The 25317-nt window shown below is 36.7% G+C and overlaps 1 protein-coding gene across 1 annotated transcript in view; it reads left to right on the forward strand.

Annotated features, from left to right (window-relative positions):
• St8sia4 (ST8 alpha-N-acetyl-neuraminide alpha-2,8-sialyltransferase 4) overlaps window positions 1-25317 on the forward strand; it is a 101092-nt gene that overhangs the window by 16752 nt on the left and 59023 nt on the right. The window contains exon 3 of the mRNA XM_021663170.2: window positions 503-760. Within this exon, the coding sequence (XP_021518845.2) occupies window positions 503-760 (258 nt within the window). The remainder of the gene's footprint in view (window positions 1-502; window positions 761-25317) is intronic.

A 25317-nucleotide genomic window follows, 5' to 3' on the forward strand; every position in this document is an offset into this window, starting at 1 on the left:
TTGATTTCCAAAGTGGTTGTACAAGTTTACATTCTCACCAGCAATGAAGGAGGGTTCCCTTTCTCCACATCCTCTACAGCATGTGTTGTCACTTGAGTTTTTGATCGTAGCCATTCTGATGTGTGCAAGGTGAAATCTCAGGGTCGTTCTGATTTGCATTTCCCTGATGACTAAGGACACTGAGCACACTAGGCAAGTATCTACTTGTACAAAGCCCATCCCTTTCAACTGTATTTTACCTGATGAATTATTTTCAAGTATATTTTAACAAATGGAATGATTTCCTCATGTTAGAAATAGATGTATATAATATATGCACTTACAAACTTATTCTAAACTCTTCACATGGGATTTAACAAAAATTATTTCCTAAAACATTTACTTGATTTATTCAACACTTGAAATTTTAAGAGTAGTAGTTGCCAGTTTATATTGCTCATGCTGTGGTATAAATGATCTTATCAGTTCTTAATATAAAGCTTTATTTGCATTCCAAATATAGGAAGAACATTCTCCGTTTCTTAGATGCGGAACGTGATGTCTCGGTGGTCAAGAGCAGTTTTAAGCCTGGTGATGTCATACACTATGTGCTGGACAGACGCCGGACACTAAATATTTCTCAAGATCTGCATAGCCTCCTGCCTGAAGTTTCACCAATGAAAAACCGCAGGTTTAAGACCTGTGCCGTTGTTGGAAATTCTGGCATTCTACTAGACAGTGGATGTGGAAAGGAAATTGACAGTCACAATTTTGTGATAAGGTGAGCATCCTTCCTCTGTTGGAGACTGTGAATATCACTTTGTGTAGGATACAGTTAGAAATGTTAGAATTTCACGTTAACATTAAGGATTGTTGAGAACGCTGCTATTTATGTGTGATATCCTTTGCAATGCTGTATTCAAACAACCCTTTATTTGAGATTAGAAATGTAATTAGTGTATCATTTAAAGAAAACTTTATTTTCGTGTAGGAGCACTTCAAGAAAAGTGCTGCTACAACACTTTAAAGATAGGGGAAAATAATCAGTTAATTATATGAGTACTTATAGAGACAAACATTTCTTATACTTCATCTTTTACTAATGAGTTTCATATAATGTAATTTGTTGACTGAAGATTACTATGTAGAGCCTTCCCAGGCATTAGTTAATTTTCCTATTTTATTAACAATTTCTTAGTAGCTACAAAGAATTTTAGTGGGTTTGTATCTACTATCCTGAAACAAATTGTCTTTATTTCTTACTTGTGCTATATTATGTTTATATGTTTAGTTTTTTCACAAATCTGAACATACTCATTTGCTCTTCGTTAGGGACCAGCAGATAATCTAACAAATCATGTGTATAGTTAACTTTTTATTAACTCAAATAAATGAGCAACAGATCATATCTAAAGGTATTAAAGAATTTTAATATACAATTCTAGTATCTGTACAGTTTTTGTCATCTCTCAGATCCTTAGAAATCATTGTGTCAGCGTGTGAAAAGTAGAGATACAGTGTGAAGACAGTGTCCACAGTAAGCTTTGAACATTGATGTCTGGGTAAAATATGGTTGTAAAGAATATGTAAGGGTCTCACACTAGTAAAATCACAGGGCTGGTAACATAAGGCAGTACAAATATCAGCATGTGTTAGAAAGTATCGGCACATGAAGAAGTGGATGTCAAAATGTGATTATTCCTGAAAGTAGTTTCTCAAAACAGGACTCCCCTCTTGAGTGAGTCTGAACATAACCATAGCAGGGGAAGTGGGCTGATAGATACAGCGCTATTTGGGATGTTGAAAAGAATGCTGTTTTGTTTGTTTGTTTGGTTGGTTGGTTGGTTCTTTGTTTGTTTGGTTTTGTGAGAAAGGCCTGTTATCAGTATTAATTGCCTTTCTGGCTGTATTACTCGTTTATACTGATTTTTTTTAGTATTAATTAAAACAATTAGTATTATTCTAATTAAATATTCTGCTATCTTACATTGTGTGATGCCTTCAATAGGTGGATCTCTACCTTCTTTCATTGTTTGCTGACTGCTATTGCTACAAACCAAAGCCTTTTATTTTCATTTTTCTTGCATTCATTTCCTAGAAATTGTCAATTTTTTGTCAGGTCTCATTATCTAGAAACAGCCTGTACATTTGCAAAGCATCTAGAACCTGATCCACGAATGATTATAATTTTCAGTCAGACAAAATTTTCTTTCCTCAGTGTAACAGGAACAATAGACCATAGCATCCCTATGCTGTTCTGTTATGGATAACAGACTTTAGGTCATGTAGCTACTCTAGCTAACCTCCAGTTTAATGCTGAGAAAGTGGGATTTTGTTAATGTTGTCTTCTCTCTCTCTTTTTTTTTTTAAAAATGACTTGGGCTCTTAGTTTTGTGTCTAACTGGTAGACTTACAATTTGTATTTTCTGGTCACACTGCTAACCTCCCAGTGTAACCATCAAACACATTTGCTCATTCCTAAGAAAATTGTAGCATCCAGTAGAATGTCTAGGTTTCTGGTATAAAGTATGATTCTTTTACTGTTGATTGGCCATAAGTCCAATTAGACAGCTGTTGGTTTCCATTAGTTAACACTGAACAAAGGTTTTTAAAATTTATTTTTTTATTAATTACAGTTTATTCAACTTGTATCCCAGGTGTAGCTCTTTCCCTCTTCCCTTCCCAATCCCACTCTCCCTCCCTCAGCTCCTCCTATGCCCCTTTCCAAGCCCACTGATAGGGGAGGTCCTCCTCCCCTTTCCTCTGACCCTAGCCTATCAGGTCTCATCAGGATTGGCTGCATTGTCTTCCTCTGTGGCCTGGTAAGGCTGCTCCACCTTAAGCGGTAAGTGATCAAAGAGCCTGCCACTGAGTCCATGTCAGAGATCTGTTAGAGACAGCCCCTGTTCCCTTACTAGGAAACCCACTTGAACACTGAGCTGCCATGAGATACATCTGCTGATGTTTAACAAAGGTTTTAAGCAGACTTTCATTGTAAAAATAATTGAATGCTCTTTGGGTATTTAAAGCTGGTCAAGGCCCTTAGCTCTATAACTTTAGACGCATTTTTGTTCTTTGTCAAGAACTTAGTGTTTAATAAAAAAATTAATAATAATAAACCATACAAGTTTTTATTTGTGTTATGTAGAAAATAAGACAGGTTTAAAAAGAAAATTAAAGAAACATCTTAATGAACTTTTTTCTTTTTTTGTATTTTCTTCTTTTTTCTTTTATTAATTACACTTTATTTATTTTCTATCCCCCCATAAGCCCCTCCCTCCTCCCCTCCCGATCCCACTCTCCCTCCCCTTTCTGCATGCATGCCACTTCCCAAGTCCACTGATAGGGGAGGTTCTCCTCTCCTTTCTGATCTTAGTCTATCAGTTCACATCAGAAGTGGCTGCATTGTCCTCTACTGTGGCCTGGTAAGGCTGCTCCCCCCTCAGGGGGAGGTGATCAAAGAGCAGGCCAATCAGATTATGTCAGAGGCAGTCCCTCTTCCCATTATTATGTAACCCACTTGGACACTGAACTGTCATGGGCTACATCTGTGCAGGGGTTCTAGGTTATCTCCATGAATAGTCCTTGGTTGGAGTATGAGATTCTGGGAAGTTCCCTGTGTTCAAATTTTCTTGTTCTGTTGCTCTCCTTGTGGAGACCCTGTCCTCTCCAGCTCTTACTATTTCCAGTTCTTACATAAAATTCCATTCACTCTGCCCAACAGTTGACCATCAGGCTCAGCATCTGCTTTGATAGTCTGTAGGGCAGAGGCTTTCAGAGGCCCTCTGTGGTAGGTTCCTAGGTTGTTTCCTGTTTTCTTCTTCTTCTGATGTCCATCCTCTTTGCCTTTCGGGATGGGGATTGACCGTTTTAGTTAGGGTCCTCTCACTTGCTTAGTTTCTTTAGATGCACAGGTTTTAGTGGGTTTGTTCTTTGTTGTATGTCTATATGCGTGAGTATATACCATGTGTGTCTTTTTGCTTCTGGGACAACTCACTCAGGATGATACTTTCCAGGTCCCACCATTTACCTGCAAATTTCATGATTTCCTTATTTTTCATTGCTGACTAATATTCCATTGTATAGATGTACCACAATTTTTGCATCCATTCTTCAGTTGAGGGGCATCTGGGCTGTATCCAGCTTCTGGCTATTACAAATAAAGATGCTACAAACATGGTTGAGCAAATGTCCTTTTTGTGTACTTGAGCCTCTTTCTGATATATGCCCAGGAGTGGTATAGCTGGATCTTGGGGAAGCGCTATTCCTAGTTGTCTGAGAAAGTGCCAGATTGATTTCCAGATTGGTTGTACAAGTTTACATTCCCACCAGCAGTGGAGAAGGGTTCCCCTTTCTCCACAACCTCTCCAGCATGTGTTGTCACTTGAGTTTTTGATCTTGGCCATTCTGATGGGTGTAAGGTGAAATCTCTGGGTTGTTTTGATTTGCATTTCCCTAATGGCTAGTGAGCTTGAGCATTTCTTTAAGTGCTTTTCTGCCATTTGATATTCCTCTATTGAGAATTCTCTGTTTAGTTCTGTTCCCCATTTTTTTAAGTGGATTACTTGGTTTGCTGCTTTTAAGCTTCTTTAGTTCTTTATATATACTGGATATGAGTCCTCTGTCAGATAAAGGGTTGGTGAAGATTCTTTCCCATTCTGTAGGCAGTCGCTTTGTTTTGATGATGGTGTCCTTTGCTTTACAGAAGCTTTTCAGTTTCATGAGGTTCCTTTTATTGATTGTTGCTCTTAGAGCCTGTGCTGTTGGTGTTCTTTGCAGGAAGTTTTCTTCTGTACCAATGAGTTCTAGGGTATTCCCCACTTTTTTTTCTAGCCAATTTAATGTGTCTGGTTTTATGTTGAGGTCTTTGATCCACCTGGACTTCAGTTTTGTGCAGGGTGATAAGTATGGGTCTATTTTCATTTTTCTACATGTACACATCCAGTTGGACCAGCACCATTTGTTGAAGATGTTATCTTGTTTCCATTGTATGGTTTTGGCGTCTTTCTGAATAAGAAAATAAAAAGAAAAAAATAGAAAAGAAGAATATATGAAAAGAAAAATCTCTTTGCCCCTTGTGAATCAGTACAATAACCGCGGGTCATGTGTTGTTATGTCCTGCATATTATGAATGGGAGCAATTCTTGTGTTCGTAATGTCATTTAAACTAGTGTCTGGTCCTGTGGAAAAAGCAGTTTTTCCTAGTACATTGAGTTTTTTGAAATACCCAAGAAAATAAAAATATGCAATTATGTCAAAAGTAAAGGAACAAAATGTAACCATATATTTTCCCTAGAAGATGAAAGTAAATTGAATTCACCAGAAAGACACTTAGTTTTAGTTGGTAGGTAAAAGATGTGGGCATGACTACTTTAAATACACAGCATGGCATATGGCATACAGGCCAAAGAATGAGATAGTGACACTTTTAGTAAAAAAAAAAAAAAAAATTTTTACATTTTTGGAAGGGTTCAGCCTATATATTTTTGGTTATTATTTTTTTTTACATTACTATCTTTCACCTAGTATTTTTATTTCCCTTTTCACAGTCAGTAAGTAGAAACTCTTAGATTCCCTGATTCTAGTAATATTCCTAGGAAAACTAAATTCTAATTTGATTCTTGAACAAAAGAAATCACTTGCTATTGATACACATTCCTCTCTAAAATCTTGCCCCAGAATTCTTGTTCTTCCAATAAATGTTTGGGAGCACTCCACCATTACCTCTGGACCTTTGTTATTGTATCTTTGTGAAATACTGACATTCTTTCACTTAAAGGTCCCGAAATATGTTTTTAGAAATTTCTGAAATCTTAATTGTTCTGTGAAATACTTTCCTATCTATAACGAACAGGCTAGAATATCTCGACTATCTCACATAAATGACTCACTTGAAGATGACTTGTAGACCTGAAAAGCTGCAGAAATAGTCATTTGAGTGGTTTCTTGAGTAGCCTGTGTTTCCAGGTTTTTTGTTTGTTTCCAGGTATCCCTAGTGGACAGTGCGTTTGTTGAGGGAGGGACAAGTCATGTCTTGTTTGCTTTCAAAGAGCACTAATTAATTTAGTGAATTCTCATGATTGAATTTGCCTAAGTATTGTGTTTAACTTGACTTTGAAAATATTAACACCTTTTAAAGATAAATCTTTGTTTAGCATTAACTACATTTTTTTTTAAATTTTTTTTATTAAGAAATAAATTGACATCTTAGCTATGCATTAGAGCACGGCATGCCAAGGCAATCTTTTGCTCTAAGTAGCTTCCTGTTGGGGGAGAGAAAAAGAAAAAGTAAATGGTTTAGGTGTCTTGTTTTACCTGTAAACTTATGATGATTTTAAATCTTAATATCCCCACAATAGTAAGAAAAGCACATGAAAAAGCCCAATTCATTTATATGCATTGAACACATTGGAACATATTCTTTTTTTTAAAAAGATTAATCACAGTACTGATTTGTACAATTAATTGAACAGTTGCATTAATAGTAATTTGAAATAGATATTAGACAAAAGGGAACTGTGATCATGTTAGTACATGATGCTTGAGGTATAAAAACAAAAATTAAAACATGAGAGTAGGAAAGCAATTAACAAAGACTTTGATTTTTCTCTTGAGAGTCAGTTTTCATTGGTTCTTTGAGAGTTTCACTTGTTCATTTTTCATTAGTTCTTTGAGTTTCACATGTGTTTAGATCATATTCAACTCCCCCATCTCTATTCAAACTCACCCAACTTTGTGTCTCTTTTTCTCTTTTTTAATCCTTTGGGGCTAATTAGTCCTTCACAAACATTATTGTTTTTTTGCCCTTCTACTGTATCATGTTTGCCATACCAGAGACTACACACAGTCTTAGAGAAAACTTCTTTCCCTCTCATAGCATCTAACAATTGTCAATGACCTTACAGCTAGAGGTGGTGTCATGAGTCTAACTTCCCTCTTCATTCTGGAAATTTTCTGACTTGAGCTTGTACCAGTCAAGCACGCACGCAAACACATGATTCCATAACCACAAAGAATCCATATGTACTGCTTCTCTGCTGTACACAGAAGAAAATGTTTCATTGTACTCATTCACCACCTCTGGGTTTCACAGTCCATATTCCTTCACCCGCAATGACCCCAGAGCGGTGTGTTACACATGTTTCCTATTGGACTGAGCTTTCTTCAGTCACTTAACTCTCATCATCTTGGCTGGTTGAGGGTTAATCACCATCTGTGTTAATAATGATCTGCTACAAATTAGAAGTGTAAGTAGATGATGGCTGAGAGATGCGTCAATCCATGGATCTATGGGTACAAAAATATTTATTAGGATTCAGTTTAATACTATGCCCATTTAGCAGCATAATATTTGTATGTTCTCTTCTCAAGGTTGCACCATGTCTAACCAGATGTTCTTAAATGAATAATTTCTTTTTGGTATCATGTGGTGACTAAATATTCAACCAATTCTGACACTAAAAGTTTCATACTCATGTGTGCTTACATAGAAAAGAGAAAATATTTAACAAATTTTTCTAAAACTATAAATCAAACAACACTCTCAGGTGCACTATGATTAATGTTTCTTCATGAGCAAAGCTCATGACACCTGGTCCATGGATTCCTTAGTGATCTGATCTTATGTTTCATCAAAGAAATATTTATTAAGACAAAAAGAGGTGAGTTTCTTCTTCAAACTGAAAGTATATTTGCATGACATCTCCTTTATAGAGAGGGCCGATTATCATTTAAATGACAACATCACTGATGCCATAGGGCATTTAATCGGCCCTATGGCATCAGTGATGTTGTCATTTGGAGCAGGAGGAAAAGCTTATTATTTTAATCTAGTGCTGATATCCCGGTTATGCATTGAATCCACCTCTCACCTGCTTAAGAATAAGTGCAAATGAAAGCATAAGATGAAGTATTATTTCCGTTTTACTTCTCGGAAAATATTCTTAAAAGAGAATTTGGGGATGCTTTTTTAAAACTGAAGAAAGCTATGATTTCTACCTATGAGATTCTGCATTATAGGTATTCTGTTATTGAAAACGGTTATTAAGACTCAGAATTTTTCCTAGTCTATGAGAGACTAGAAGATAAGAGTGTATGCATGATCAGCCTTCAGTTACCTCAATCATGGGCTTTAGGTGACTACTAGTAATGCTCAGTATTAGTAGAGTGCCCTGAAATGACTGAGGTCAAACCAACCAGAACGCAGCAAGCTTACAAGCAGCTACAGAATTAGCCACTTGTCATACTATTAGGAGACATGCATCTTTGCAAAGAGTACTGTATACAGTTTAACTGACTCTAAATAGCATGGTTTCTACTATGCTAAAGTATAATAGTGAAACATACATTTACCCACTCCACATAAATTTTGATGTAGATTTTAGTGTTTTAGAACCAGATGTAATTCAGATCAATGTATGTTTGGCACCACATAAATAACTCATGGAAGGAGAAGTCCTCATTAAGTTAGAATACATAATTCTTTTAATGTTAGTATTATCTAATTTTTAAGATATTATAAGTAGATATAATGGCTCTTAGAGTGTAACCAAATTTTAGTCTTGGTGATACTGAATAAAGTTCCCATATTTTCATTTTTTTGTGTGTGTTCATTAGACAGGACCTTGTGGAGTTAGGCTGGTTTCTGGCATGTTCTATAGCTGGGGGAACCCTTGCTCTCCTGCTCTGTCTCCTCCAGGACCTAAGCGTTCAGGTTGTACATGTGGGCAGCACACTCAACTGTTTCCAGCCTTCCTGGACTTGAGGTTTTGACTTCAGAGCCTGAGATCAGCATGTTATTTTTTCTCTCTATGGAGAATGTTACAATTGACAGTCATGGAAATCAGAGAATTATAGCATTATCTCCTCCCCCCACTGGAAAAGCACTGTTTAACCTACTCTGAATACTTACGGATGTAAATACATGCTATACAGTTTTCATCAATCTAGAGTTTATAGCAAAAATATCCATTTATTTTTACTCTATGTAAAATAGGGTTAGAGACTAACATTTGCCATATATTTATAGTACACTTTCAATTTCTTTTTCCTCCCATGTTCTGACTATGGTACTTCACAAGTTCAAAAAGTTTCAGAAGTAAAAGTTATTTGGGCTTTTCATGAAAGTTTTCCTAATAAATAATTCTTTAAAAGTGATCTGAATAATAAATAATAATATATTTGAACATTTTTGTTCAAACATTAAGTTCAAATAATAATTTGAACATAAATAATAAGTCCTTAAAGTGATTTAAATTTTAAATGTAATGTCCAAGACACAGAACTAACTACCTCAGACACCTATCAACACAAGGACAAAGGTAATTGTGCTGTTCATAATGGAGTATTATTCAGCCATTAAAAAGAATGAAATGATGTCATTGCAGAAACATAGATAGAACTAGAAATCAGCCTTGTCAGGCCACAGAGGAGAACAATGCAGCCAGTCCTGATGAGACCTGATAAACTAGGGTCAGATGGAAGGAGAGGAGGACCTCTGGTGTCAGTGGACTGGGGGAAGGGCAGGGAGCAGATGAGGGAAGGAAGGAGGGATTGGGAGGGAATGAGGGAGGAGTTACAGCTGGGATACAACAAGAATAAACTGTAATTAATATAAAAATAAATTTAAAAGGTTGAAATCGTCATTTAAAAAATAAATATATACAACTTTTCATGGATACTTTACCTTTTAGACATCTATGACGAGTGTATTGTGTTATAGAAATGCTACAAATATTGTATTCCTGATGTGCATACGTAAGAACTTATGAGGAGAAAATGTGAGTCTCATGAAGAAGTTTGAGCTACTAAATTAAACCAAAGGAAATAAAATTGATTCAGGGTGAGAATGAATTATCACACAATAATGATTTATATTGGGATTGCAATTAGATACGTTTTTCCTCAAATTTATGGATATTTTCCCATATACAATGAGATGTTTCCAGAGTTGGATCCTTGTCTGAGCATAGACACCTATGTGTCACATACCACCTTTTAGGTATTGCCTGAAGGTACTTTTAGTAAATTAGCAGAGCAGAGCATTTTGACTATGACTCATCACTTGCAACATTAAGAAAATGTCAAAAGGCTTCCAGAGTTTAGAACAGTTAGGCTTTGCATTGTCACATGAGAAATGTTCAAAATGTAATGCTGAAAACAGTCTGAAAGTTACAAAGAGGAGAGAAATACTGAGGGACATATGTGAAGATGAGCAATTGAAGGCAAAGGAAAAAATCAACAATGGAGCAATACTGTGAATTTGCATAATGAGAAAAATACAAATAGCAAGATGAATATGCAACTCTGAGAAAAGGTTAGATATTTTTTACGATAAGTATTAAATTCAAGGTTAATCTTAGGGAATTCTAATTCATTGCAGCTGAGTCTTCTAAAGCACTTTACACACTGGTCAACCTTCTACTCTTCTTAGCAGAAGTTTAGGGCTACCTTGTAGGTACCCAGTGAGTGGACGAAAGAACAGCACAGCCTTCTTTCCAGTAAAATTCCAACAGTATTTATGACACAGATTAAAAAAAAAAAAAGACTTTAGCCTTTCAATGGTAAAGACAATGCAGGGTTGTTCTAGATTGAGCAGCATTAACTGCGTTAACTAGGAAACTAAGGACCTCTCTAAGCTATATTCTAATTCTCAGTGACAGAAGGAAGAATCCCACTTTCATGCCTAAAATTTTCTAAAGGCACCAGTAATTTTTCGAAGTGTGGACTAAGATTCTAAACTTTTTATTTTATTTTATTATTTTTTTGTCAATAAAAGTCAAAGTTGAAACCACCAAGCTGAAACTTATATGGCTGAATAGTTGTTTGTTTTTTTCCTTTCTGTTGTAGTCTATGTGTCTTTAACATGAGAGCTACTTTCCATTTTGTTCTTGAACAATGGAAATATTTGAATATCTTGAAGATAAGTAACTAGTAAACTCACCAGCTTTTAGTTAAGTGTTGTAACACGTTAATCAAAATGATACAAAATTTAAATCAAGTATTCATGTACTATCTCTCTAATTTAGCATGCCTTCAAACTAAGCCACAGACATTTTCAAATACTATGAAGAAATTAATTTGTGTCTAATAATTCTGTCTGTATTTAGCACCATAATAAAGGTTTCTAGTACAAATAAAGTATGAAGTGATTATTTAGCAGTTATTCAATAAATGTAGTATCTTTCTGATGACTCAAAATTAATATTGTAGTACATTTCTATTGCAACCATCCTAATATTTATAGTTTACTTTCCCTTTGTGCTGTGTTGAATAACACCTACCAGGAAATAACAGTTGAAAGGATAGACATTTGAGAATGAAGAACTCTGAAATCTGCTGCTGCCATAGCAGTTAAATGTAGTGTAACTTTGAACAGATGATACAATGCACATTGGAATTCATTTTCTCCAGCTGACTCACCTAATGAGGAAGTTGAACTCAGTGCTTTCCTGCATTCATCTCTGGCTCTTCAACCCTGTGACTGTATTTCCTGTGATTCAGTGGACATCTTTGGGACAAGGCCTGTGGGTTTACATTGTTTGGAATTTTAGGCTTCTGGATGCCATAGTTTATAGGCAAATTTCTTCTCATCAGTGAAGTTGTGGAAATAACACATATTGCTATGTGCTCTAGTCTGATTTTTGTTTCTTTTGGTTCACAAATGTCGCCTTCTTCGGATGAATGACAGTCAGCTCACTAAGATGTAAATTGGGAGATGAATACATCTGTTTAGCTGAAGAAAAACAACCCCAAGATTCACTGATTCATAGAGATTATTGTAAGTGTGATGAGGTCAGGTCCTAGGGAGTTCATTTATTATATGACAGCTATAAAGAAAAAAAAAAAACAATAAGTACAAGAAATACTCAAAGAAAGAGAAGTAGCTGTGGGTCCTCATCTCTCAGGTTTGGCTCTAGAAAAAAGACCCTGGCACTTTTACAGGGGTATGTATAACCTAGTTCCTGTATCTGCTGCTTTACTGGCAACCATCAAAGTTCCAGGAATGATAGAATGGAATCTTGAAATACCAACTGACTCATCCATTACTAGAAACATAAAAATTTGAATTAAGAGTCAGGGTGATGCCAGGTAATAACAGTAATTACTTTTAGGAGTACTTACAAAATTAAATTTTTTTAACTTTTATTAATTACACTTTATTCACAAAATTAAATTTTTAAAAACAAAATTTTACTCTTTTAGGTAGAATATTTTCAAGGTATTCATGATCTAAGTTTCTCTGTGTGTATATGTGTGAGTGTGTGTGTGTGTGTGTGTGTGTGTGATGTGTGCATGCATATAAAATAGTACATGGAACTCCATGCAGTGAATATGAATCCATTTCTTAAATGTAACAATGCTAATTTTAATTGAAAATTTCATTAAAAATATTAACATTGTGCATACATAAAGTATAAATAGAACAGGGTTTACATTTAAAGTTCTACCCTGGGAGATTAAGCCCTTTTTTTTTTTTTTTTTTTTTGCTAAGAGTTATTTTTAAATTAATTTCTATTTTAATTTCTTTATATTAATTACAGTTTATTCACTGTGTATCCCATCTGCAGCCTCCTCCCTCACTCCCTCCCAATCATACCTTTCCTCCCTCCTCACATGCCCCTCACCAAGACCACTGATAGGGGAGGTCTTCCTCCCCTTCTATCTGACCCTAGCCTATCAGGTCTCATCAGGACTGGCTGCATTGTCTTCCTCTGCGGCCTGATAAGGCTGCTCCCCCATTATTGGGAGGTGATCAAAGAGCCAGCAATTGAGTTCATGTCATAGACAGTCCCTGTTCCCCTTCCTAGGACACCCACTGAGAGATTGAGCTGCCATAGGCTACATCTGTGAGGGGTTCTAGGCTATCTTCATGCGTAGTCCTTGGTTGGAGAATCAGTCTCAGAAATGACCCCTGGGCCCAGATATTTTGTTTCTGTTGCTCTCCTTTTGGAGCTCCTTTCCCCTCCAGGTCTTTCTCTCTCTCCCTTCTTTCATAAGATTCCCTGCAATCTGCTCAAGTTTGGTTATGAGCCTCAGCATCTGCTTTGGTACACTGCGTGGTAGAGTCTTTCAGAGGCTCTCTGTGGTAGGCTCCTGTCTTGTTTCCTGTTTTCTCCCTCTTCCAATGTCCATTTGCCTTTCTGAGTGAAGCTTGATCATCTTACCCAGGGCCTTTCTTCTTGCTTAGCTTCTTTAGGTGTACAGATTGTTGTACATTTATCTTATATTATATGTCTAGTATCCACTTACAAGTGAGCATATACTGTGTGTGTCTTTCTGTTTTTAGGATACTTCACTCAGGATGATATTTTCTAGTTCCCACCATTTGCCTGCAAATTTCATGATTTCCTTGTTTTTAGCTGCTGAGTAGTATTCCATTGTGTAAATGCACCACAATTTCTGTATCCATTCCTCAACTGAGGGACATCTGGGTTGTTTCCAGATTCTAGCTATTATGAATAAAGCTGCTACAAACATGGTTGGGCAAAGGCCCTTGTTATGTATTGAGCATATTTTGGATATTTGCCTGGGAGTGCATTAGCTGGATCTTGAGGAAGCACTATTCCTAATTGAAAAATTGCCAGAATAATTTACAAAGTGGTTGTACAAGTTTATATTCCCACCAGCAATGGAGGAGAGGGTTCCCCTTTCTCCACATCTTCTTCAACATGTACTTTCACTTGAGTTTATGGGACCTCATGAAACTGAAAAGCTTCTGTAAAGCAAAGGACACTGTCATCAGAACAAAACAACAGCCTACAGACTGGGAAAGGATCTTCAACCCCCCTATATCTGATGGAGGGCCATTACTGAGAATATATAAAGAACTCAAGAATTTAAAAAGCAACAAATTACATAATCCAATTTTTAAAAAGATGGGGTACAGAGCTAAATAGAGAATCCTCAATGGAAGAATATCGAATGGCAGAGAAACACTTAAAGAAATGCTCAATGTCTTTAGTCATCAGGGAGATGCAAATCAAAATGACCCTATAATTTCACCTGACACCCATCAGAATGGCTAAGATCAAAAGCTCAAGTGACAGTACATGCTAGGAGTTACTCTAGCCTTAAATTTGTCTATACGAAATTGTGAGGTTTACATATGTGTATGTTTGTGTCTGTGTGAGAGAGAGCAATAGCAAGATCGAGTGACAGAGAGAGCCCACAGACGTAGAAGCATTGGTTATTCCTCAAATTGGAATTACAGGTGCTTGTGAGTTACCTAGAATGGATGCTGGAAACTGAACTTGGGCCCTAGCAAAGAGTAGCAAAGTTCTCTTTTTAAGTACTTATTTTTAAGTATTGAACTTTTAATATTTCATGAACCATATTTTTATGTATTCATTTTTGGGTTATAGTACCATCGTGGGTACTGTATCAATTGTTTTTTATTTGTTTTTGTAAGGTATAATTATTTATTTAATTTTATTTATTTATTTGTTTATTACAAATTATTCACTTTTAATCTCCAAAGCAGCCCCCTCTGTTTTCTCCTCCCCATCCCATCCACCCTCCTTCTATTCCCCCTATGGCCTTTCCCTAGTACCCTGATAGGAGAGGACCTCATCCTCTTCTATCTGACCGTAGGGTAGAATTATTATTAAGTACTGAAAACATTTGCAATAATAAGCTCAGAGACAATTTTTAGATTAAATGTTTTTGATTCAGTGTTTCCAAGTTTCCAAGATTTATAAATCAATTGGACATCTTTTCACATTAATAAAATATCACTACAAATTCTTCATCACATCTGTGATCTTTTTAAAGATATCAGTAATTCCCACATGCACCATCTGGTATGAGGTAGTAACTGATACCTTTATGTTTAATGGTTTTCATAAATGAACAGACAAACAGTGAAGTCATGCATCAAAAATATGGATTTCTTATAAGAGAACCAAAATATCTGGGCCTAAGACGGCCTGCAGAGACTGATGAATCAACCAAAGACCATGCATGGAGAGGTCCTGCTGAGATGTAGTCATGGGCAGCTCAGTCTCCATGGGAATTCCCGAGTAAGTAGAGCAGGGGCAGTCTCTAGAATGAACTCAGTTGCCTACTCTTTGATCACTTCCACCTAATGGGGTGGCTTTACTAGCCCACAGAGAAAGAGGATCCAGACAGTCCTGATAAGTAAAAACTGATAGGCTAGAGTCAGATAGTAAGGGAGGAGTACTTCCCCTATCAGTTGACTAGGGGAGGGGCATAGTGGGAGAAGAGGGAGGAAGGGTGGGAACAGGAGGAGATGAAGGAGGAGGCTACAGCCAAGATACAAAGTGAACAAATTGTAATAAAATATAAATATTGAAGTTAAATTTTGTACAAAGATTCAAAAGTGATTTAATAAAAGTTCAAATTTTGAATCTTGTAATTATTTTTAATATTTCCATCATATTAAAATATGTATTTGTGTTTAAATTTAAGCAGTCATTCCACTAATTTGTCCTGTTTATTCAGCTAGTGTTTTATTCATTCAATGAACTGTTACCAAACATCCTCTGGGCATCTAGTTCTAGACATTAAAACTAACGTGTGATATTTGGAGTTTACACACAAAAGAAGGAGTCAGATATGTAAAGAGGAATGATAAAATAACAATCCCATGACAGAAATAATAGAAAAAGGAATAGAAAATTATTGAAAATGGGACAGAGAAATCCATTATAAATATGAGAGTTCCACATGTGATGGTGATTCTGGTAGAAAAGAGAAAAGGAGTGTTATTTCCACAGATTTCTGACATATTATGGTCTGTTTGCTTTTATTTGATTAATAATATTAACTTTACAGATTAACGCTACCTAGTAGTGCTTTCATAAGTATCATGTTAATGAGGTACTGTGCAATTACATACCCTTTTAATGTTTTTAGTTTTGATTACTAAGATCACTAACATCACAAGAGTTGTAATTTTAATCTGCAAATACATCCTTTGGTCTCTTTTAATTTTTTTTAATTCCTCAGATACAATTTGTTATATGCAATTTAGTAAAACTGTTCCTACTTGGGATGCTTAATTTCATGCCCTTCATAGTGGTCTTTTCTCACCTCTTAAATTATCTGCCAAAAATATTTCCAAGTCTTGGACAATGTTTTATTTTTTTAAATATATATTAGACTTTTACCATATCTCAATATTATTATATAGTGTTTGACACAGTACAGTAATAAATGAGAATTTGGAGTTTCACCTTTAAAAATCACAAAATTTAATTAATACAATTTAATAAATCCTAAAAATTGGAATTACTTTAAGTACTGTAGTTTATTTTCTAGTTATCACATCTAAACAGTATTTGGTAATACTTTTAAGAATGAATTTTGGTTGAGGTTTTTTGGGTTTATTTTGCTTTGCTTTGTTTTGAGGGAAAGACTTCACCAGACTCCTTGCTCATATGTAGCTGATAGGTAACTCGGTCTCCATGTGGGTTCCCTAGTAAGGGGAGCAGAGGCTGTCTCCAACATAGACTCTGCTGCCAGCTGTTCGATCACTTGTCCTTGGTCGGGAGACCTTGCAGTGTCACAGAGGAAGAGGATGAGGTGCTCTTGATGAGACTTGATAGACTAGGGTCCGATGGCAGGGGAAGAGAGCATCCCTTTTTTGTGGACTAGGTAAGGGAGATGGGGAATGATGGAGGGTGGGATGAGGAGGAGATGAGGGAGAGAACTACTATCAGGATAAAGTGACTAAATTATAAAAATTTAAATAATAACAATAAAAAATAAATAACTTATCTCCTTAAATAGGTACATTAATTTTCCAGGACACATTTTTGTTTGTTTGTTTGTTTGTTTTAAGTAAAACAATTTCAACTGTAACGTTCTTTTTAAAGCATCTTGGTCTATATTAACACTACTTCTGAGACCATTAAAACTACTTTTCAGATTAAAGTAGACTCCACTTCCTCGTTCTTTTGTTGGCTCCAACCACACAGCACCGAAATACAGTGAAAACAAAATAAAACCTGAAGCACAAGCTGTGGGGATGGCTTTGTGCTGAGCAGCACTTGCTTCTCTCTTCTAGAGGACCTGAGTTCTTATCATAGCATGCACATCAGGTGGCTGACAGCCATTTGTAGCTGCTGTTCCTGGAACTCTTAGCCCCCTAGCCTCCATGGATCCCTGCACTCACCTACATGCACCCACATGCAGACAAATACCCCTACACATAATTAAAAGCAATAAAGTAATCATAAAAACTTGAAGTGAATTTTCATAGAATAAGAAGAGTTGCTGCAGAGTTTACAATCTGAGCATGTAAGGACCCTAACAATGTGGTGACATTGTTTTCTTTGATGATTCTGAACACAAGGTCAAAGATAGATATGTCTTATTTTTAAAAGACAAGTCAAGAAAAACATCCATTTTATAAGAATTATCTTAACATCTGGGTAGAGCTTGGGTATTTCGAGGTCTGGTTTGGAACATAGATAATATATCTAAAAGTTCAAGAAAAGTGCTGTTGAGCCACTCAATGAACACATCCACATACAATATATTGGATGATGGCCACCATTTTGTTTTGTTTTCCTAATTCATTAAATAGGTTGCTTCTGTATAACTTGCTATGTTGATAATTTTCATCAATAAATAAATATTATAAATAAATATTTTTAGAGTAGGTCAAGAAATTAGTGTAATCTGTTGTTCCTAAAACATGAATTATAGAACAGATTTTAACCCTTGCTTTTCAAAACATACAGAAACATTCTTTTGTTTTCATGATAATGGATAATATACATATTAACATTCACAGAGAGGTACAGATTGTATAGCACATGGATTAGGCTAATGCCATTAAAATAGAAGATATGAAAAGTGCAGAGAAAGCTTGGGAAATATGAAGTCTGTAATAAAAGCTAACATTTAAGTCTTGGCTGCAGCCACTGACAATTTGAGTTATGAGAACAGCATGATAAAATGTGCATTTTGCTAGCAGAATGCTGCTGCTAAAGAATACGTAAGACAGAAAGTTCTTCAGAGCAATGACTCTGAATATAATTTTAAAATGGTGAATAATAAATAATGCATTTTACATCATTATCTTCTCCTGCTGATGCTCTCACTACTACAATTACTGTATTTGGACACATGTACAGTAATTAAAATGATTACACCAAATTTCATAAAGTATGTGAAAGGAATACTGTCATTTTCTATTCTAATCTACTGTATTCTCCAATTTTCCAAACTTCCTCATTCATGACCCCGAATTAATTCATGATCCACCAATGGATCTAGTTAATTTAATGCAATTGATTAAAAACTAATTGCAATAATAGTTCAAATAAACGTGGTGGTGCCTTACACTAGGAAATATCAATAGGACTAGAGAGACCAGAATAATTTCAGAAAAAAAAAAATTCTGCTAGAAAGTTTCAGAAGTTTGTAAGTGATGAAATATGGAGAGAAAGAAAAATATGGGAAGGGATCAAGCCCCTTCAGTCATGTTACCATGCAACTGTTTATAAATCCTAAGCAACACGCTATTGGAATGAATATGATGTACTGAATGGGAAATTGTTGAGACCTTCTTGTGAAACTAGAAATTGAAATGTTCTAGTTTCCACACTCATGACATGGTGTTCTCGTGGAGGCTTAGATAATATGAGAATGTCTGGATCTTCTGAGAATTACATTGCCTTTCCAGGCTCAGGTGTTAAATAAATCCCGTATAGAAGGTAAGAACACATTTTCCAAGTTTCTATTTTACTTTCAACACACGTACGCACGCGAGAGTGCACGCGCGCGCGCACACACACACACACACACACACACACACACGTACACTCATTCATGCATGTACATACCGAGGCAAAGGATATGTTTTAAAAAATGATACATCAAAACAGTTTTCAGTATCAAAGCTTTCTTAAATAAGCAACTTAAATGTCAAAGCCCTGTAGCTTCGTTATGTTTTATTTTATATTTACTTATAAGTGAAAAAACTCAGAGACAAACTTCCTACAAGCTCTCTGACGACCTCATGGGACATAATATTAACACTAAATAGCAGAAAAAAAAATTATGGGTTATCTAGTATGCGTGATTAGAGCAGCAACTGAAATGTTTCATGAACATTATCTTTATCTGTTTAGTACTGAGAGTATTTTTTAATGTCACACATTCTGTGCTGAAGCAGACCTCTCCTCCATGAAAGGGAGGTAACTTTTCAGCAGCTGGAATCAATGGAGGAATTCAGTCCCCAGACAATCCTGGCTAGAATACTCAGCAACTCTTCCTGAGAGTTTCTGCCCAGTTCCCAGTCCCAAGTATGAAGTACATCAATCATGACCTTAAAAGTTCTGCAGTGTAAGAATTTTGTTTTTTATAAGGTAAAAAGAGTCAAGTTTGTACACACATATGTGAATATCACACATTATTTAAAGAAAGTAAATATATAGAGGTATAAAATGAATAAATAGAGTTGGACGTTAAAACCAGTAAAAGAAGAATAAATGAAATATGGGAGAAAGCCGTGCATCATACTATTTTAAAAGCATTTCAGTGTGGCAGAGTGTGGTGACCTTTAGTTGTCTAGCTTATGTAGAGTTTCAGAATCAGCCTAAAGTCCATATGCAATTTCTACTCTATTCTCATTACTGTTTAAGGCAGCGGCAGTAAACTGCTACAATTTTCTCTTACACTGCTTTTTACAAGCAAACAAGATGATCATTTTAATTAAAAAGAATGAATTTTACAGATATTCTTAGTTTGAAGACTACATATTATAGCAAAGAATATGATATTTACAATGATTCAAGTAAAATTTGGCCTCGGGCATATGTCTGTGTTCAAGTTTGTGAAATGACAAAGATCAGTCATGTGATAGTTTTTAGAGATCTATGAAAATGGTGAAATTAAAGGGTTCATGTTTAACATATTTGACAATTCATGTAGAAAAATGACAGGCATCTCAATGATAATGAGGAGTATAAATTTTTTTATTTCATATATTTTTTTACACTTTATTCACTTTGTATCCCCCCCATAAGCCCCTCCCTCCTCCCCTCCTTCCTCCCCTCCTGATCTTACCCTCCCTCCCCCTTCTTCATGCATGCCCCTCCCTAAGTCCACTGATAGGGGAAGTCCTCCTTTCCTTCCTTCTGATCTTAGTCTATCAGATCACATCAGGAGTGGCTGCATTGTCATCTTCTGTGGTCTGGAAAGACTGCTCTCCCCTCAGGGGGAGGTGATCAAAGAGCAGGCCAATCAGATTGTGTCAGAGACAGTCCCTCTTCCCATTACTATGTAACCCACTTAGACACTAAACTGCCATGGATTACATCCGCTCAGGGGTTCTAGGTTATCTCCATGCCTGAAACTTGGTTGGAGTATGGGTCTCTGGGAAGACCCCTGTGTTCAAATTTTCTGGTTTTGTTGCTCTCCTTGTGGGGCTCCTGTTCTCTCCATAACCTACTATTTCACTTAGTCAGGGTCCTCTCTCTTGATTAGTTTCTTTAGACTTACAGATTAATTTTAAGATGTAAAATTTAAACATGTATTTTAAATAAAATACATGTCTATGTATTTTTTATTATTTATTTCAAATCTTACACATTTGATTATTCAATATTTAGACAGCTCTGTCACTCTGGCTCTGTTCGACAGTGATCAAGGCTAGTCACATCCTCTTTGTGTCTCTCGTTTCTCATTAGTGAAGTGTGTGTACCGATGCTCTTACTTTATTACTGTATTAGGCTGACAAACAAATTAAATGTTTATAGTTTTTTTGTATTTATGCTGTGTTTATGTTTGAGTGTATACAATCATTTTTAAAGACTCATGGACACAAAGTATTTCCCTCTATTTAGTCAAATATGTTTGCGTGAGTGTGTACATGTGTGTACGTATGTGTGTGTGTGTGTGTTTGTGTGCAAGAATGTATGAGGATCAGAGCAAAAACTCAGATCCATCAGAAATTCAATCACTATTTGTTTAGACGGGGTTTCTCATTGGCTTTTGGCATGCTGATTTGGTTAGATTAGTTGACTGGAAAGCCTCAGGGATTTTATGTTTCTGCCTCCATATCACACATCTTATGTGTGCTATTTTATTTGGTACTTTTATGTCAGTTTGGAAGATGAAACTCAGAATCTTATACTTTTAAGGCACACAATGAACTATGTAAAAGTAAGTTTTATTCGCCTGATGTAGTTGCTGTGTCCAAGGCTTACTGCTTCCATCTGCTAACCTAGGTCCAGTCCCAGAAGTGTCTAGCCTACATAAACTCTTTTTAAAATTTTTTTTTGTTATTATTACTTATTACAATTTATTCAAGTTGTTTCCTGGCTGTGACCCCCTCCCTCATCTCCTCCCAATCCCACCTTCCTCCCTCTTCTCCCCCTATGCCCCTCCCCTAGTTTACTGATAGAGGAGGCCCTCCTCCCCCTCTATTTGACCATAGTTAATCAGGTTTCATCAGGACTGGTCGCATTGTTTTCCTCTGTGGCCTGGCAAGGCTGCATCCCCCAAGGGGAGGTGATCAGAGAGCCTGCCACTGAGTTCATGCCAGAGAAAGAACCTGTTCCCCTCTCTAGGGACCTCACTTGGAGACTGAATCTATGGGCTACATCTGAACAGGAGATTTAGGTCCTCTCCATGCATGGTCCTTGGTTGGGGTATCCATCTCTGCAAGGCCCCCAGTGCTACTAATCAAGGTATTGGAGCAGAGGCTGAGACTCATGGCCAAACTTTGGGCAGAATGCAGGGAATCTTATGAAAGTAAGGGGAGATAGAAAGACCTGGAGGGGACAGGAGCTCCAACAGGAGAGCTACAGAGCCTCCATACACTCTTACCTAAGCCTGGAATGCTTTCAGCCTCTGAAACTTACTGTTGAATAAGCTCACTTTTTTTTAGCTCTTTGCACTCTGGCTGGTTGGCTCGACTCAGCTGTTCTGGCTCAAACACCTGCTTATCCAAGCTGACTGATTCAAACTGGTTTCTTTCACTTCTGACTGAATTGCTTTGCTTGGCCTCATACTGACTTTGGCAGTATGTTCTGATCTTCTGGCTCCTTATTCTCTGGCTTCACCTGTGTCTAGCTTGTTCTCTATCTACAACCTGTCTCTGTAACTGTTCCAGCAAAACTGCCTCCTCTCTCTCTGTCTCTCTCTTCTCTCTCTCTTTGTGTGTGTATTGCTCCCTTTTATGTTGTCTCTCTTCTGTGTTCTTGAGGGAGTTTGGCATATTTTGTCAAATCTTTCTCTGATTCATCGCTTTGTCTGCTTCTCTATTACATATCACTTTCTTTACTTTTATTTTATTTTTATAGTTTACTCACTTTACATCCCTATTGTAATTCCCTCCCTCCATCTTGCATCCTATTCCCCTCCCCTAGTCCTCAGAAAGAGGCGCCCTCCTCCCTTAACATCTGACCCTACCCTATCTGGTTTCATTAGCATTGCCTATATCCTCTTCCTTGTGGTCTGCCCAGACAGGGGGAAGTGATCAAAGAGTGGGCTTCAGAGTCCATGTCAGAGACAGCTCCTGCTTTCCTTACTAGGGAATCCACAGGGAGACTGAGTTGCCTATAGGCTACATGTGAGCAGGGGGTCTAGGTCCTTTCTATGTAGGGGTCTTTGGTTAGTGCATCACTCTCTGTAGGCATCCCTGAGCCAGATTTGTTGGCTTTCTTGTTCTCGGTGTGAGCTCCTAACCCCTCCAGGTTCTTATATCCATGTGACTCCCAGTGCTCTGTTCAAAGTTTGGCTGTGAGTCTTATCACATGCTTTAATACCCTGCTGTGTAGAGCCTTTCAGAGGACATCTATGATAGGCTCCTATCCTGTACCCTCTTTACAATGGCTTCCAGAATCTATTCTATCTGCCCTTCTGATAATTAAAGATCCTCTTTAGGGTCTTCCTTGTTATTTAGCTTCTTCAGTCTGTGGACTGTAGAACATTTATCCTGTTTTATATCGCTAATATCCACTTATGAGTGAGTATATAGCATGTGTGACTTTATGGTTCTGGGATATCTCATACAGGATGATATTTTCTAGTTCCATCCATTTGTCTGCAAATTTCATGATTTCTTTGTTTTTAATAGCTGAGTAATATTCCATTGTGAAAATGTACCACAATTTCTGTATCCATTCTTCATTTTCAAGAATGGTGCTGGTCTAACCGGATATCTACATAAAGAAAAATGTAGATAGATACAAACTTAACGTGTTGCACTAAAATAAAGTCCATGTGGATCACAGACCTTAACATTAAACCAGACACACAAAATTTACTAACAGTAAAAGTGGGGAAAATCCTTGAATTTATTGTCACAGGAGACAACTTTCTGAACAGAACGGCTCAGGTTCTAAGATCAACAATTGATAAATGGTACCTCATGAAACTGAAAAGCTTCTGTAAAGTAAAGAACACTATCAACAGAACAAAACAACAACCTACAGACTGGGAAAACATCTTTACCAACCCTACATGTGACAGAGGGCTAATATCCAAAAATATATAAAGAATTCAAGAAATTAAACACCAACAAACTGAATAATCCAATTAAAAATAGGGTGCAGAGGTAAACAGAGAATTCTTAAGAGAGGACTATTGAGTGGCAGAGAAACACTAAAAGAAATGTTCAATGTCCTTAGTAATCAGAAAAATGCAAATCAAAACAACTCTGGATTCCATCTTATACTGTCAGAATGGCTAAAACTAAAAACTCAAGTAACAGCATATTGTGGTGAGGATGTGGAGAAAAGGGAACCTTCCTCTATTACTGGTGGGAATGTAAACTTGTACAACCACTTTGGAAATCAATCTGGCACTTTCTCAGAAAATTGGAAATAGAGCAATCTCAAGACCCAACTATATCACTCTTGGACATATACTTGAAATATGCTCCACCATACAAAAAGGACATTTGCACAACTACGTTTGTAGCAGCTCTGTTCATAACTAGAATCTGGAATCAACCTAGATGTCACTCAACAGAAGAATACATATTATTTTCAAACATGGTTGCTTCCTTCTTTTTGTAAAGTAACCTTACCTACATTGTTTGTGATGAAAGGTTTGTACTAAGGGAGTGTTTGTACTTCAGCCAGATCATCCCATAACTCAGGGTGTTTATGCATTCCAGCTGTATCACATAGACCTAGAAGGAACTCAGTTGTGATCCCTTGTCAGAGCAGTCATGTTGCTGGATTTAAATTCCTCTGTAGCACTACCTGTCCATTTGAGAGAATTGTTTCACTCATTACTAGTATGTGTTGGACTTTGAACTGGTAGGAATGAGAGACACAAAGATAAAATTAGATATGATCCTAGGAATACACAGACTAATGGTAGAAACTGACATAACATACAGGGAGATGACAATGAATGAAAAATAAAGAGAGAGAAAGTGGTAGACATAAAGAGAGAAACTCTGTTACCATTTTCCCAAATGAAAACAAGACAGCTCCTAGTCAACCCATGTTAATTTACTTAATCTGGGATTTAAGAATTGCTTCTAGAGGTTCAGTTTCCCTTGAATGCTTAACTTTAACTAAGCAGTTTGTCATTTTTAAAGAGTTTTCAGATAGATTATAGAATATAAGTATTTAAATCTACCTTATTTGAAGCTCTGTGAATGAGAACTCTCACAAGTAGCAAAAGTAAACAAATGATTAAAGAAATATGAGATTAGAAATTACAAAATTACTAAGGATATTGCAAAAGTCTAGGCGAGATTTAGCTGAGACTGAACAGTGGTGAGTAAAAGGGGAGGGTGTGAAGGAACATGATGCAGAGCTCCATCAGAGGCAAAGAGAGTAAGAGAAGAGGTAAGTCAGAGAGAGAAGACTACCAGCTGTTCCTACTGTCAGGGCTACAAAGGTGACAGCTGCAGTGTTAGGAAACAGAAGCTTCTCAAGAAAGAAAAGAACACTATACTCAATGTTTTTCTCTGTCTCTGCTCATCTGCAGAGTTTCGGGGACAACACAAGAGTTCAAAACCTGACTGGAGCTTAGGTCAGAGACTGACATTATAGGTGATGTTTTTTGCTGTGTTATTTGAAGTGAAACAGGGCCAGACCAAAGGGGAGGAGGTCCTCCCCAATCAGTAGACTTGGAAAAGGGCAGGGAGAAGCTGAGGGAGTGAGGGTGGGATTGGGAGGGAGTAACGGAGTGGGATACAGCTGTGATACAGAGTTAATAAAATGAAACTAATAATAATAATAAAAATAAAAAATAAAATAAAAAGAACTAATCTAATCATCTGCTCACTCAAGAGGCAAGATATGTTTTTACAGTGAGAATGCCTGATACCGGATATCTAGATAATGGCAACAACTGCAACCAGAAGCTAAATAGTGACTAATTAAACATTTGTTACCC

Source organism: Meriones unguiculatus, chromosome 15, assembly GCF_030254825.1.
Source record: "Meriones unguiculatus strain TT.TT164.6M chromosome 15, Bangor_MerUng_6.1, whole genome shotgun sequence".
Classification (NCBI taxonomy): domain Eukaryota; kingdom Metazoa; phylum Chordata; class Mammalia; order Rodentia; family Muridae; genus Meriones; species Meriones unguiculatus.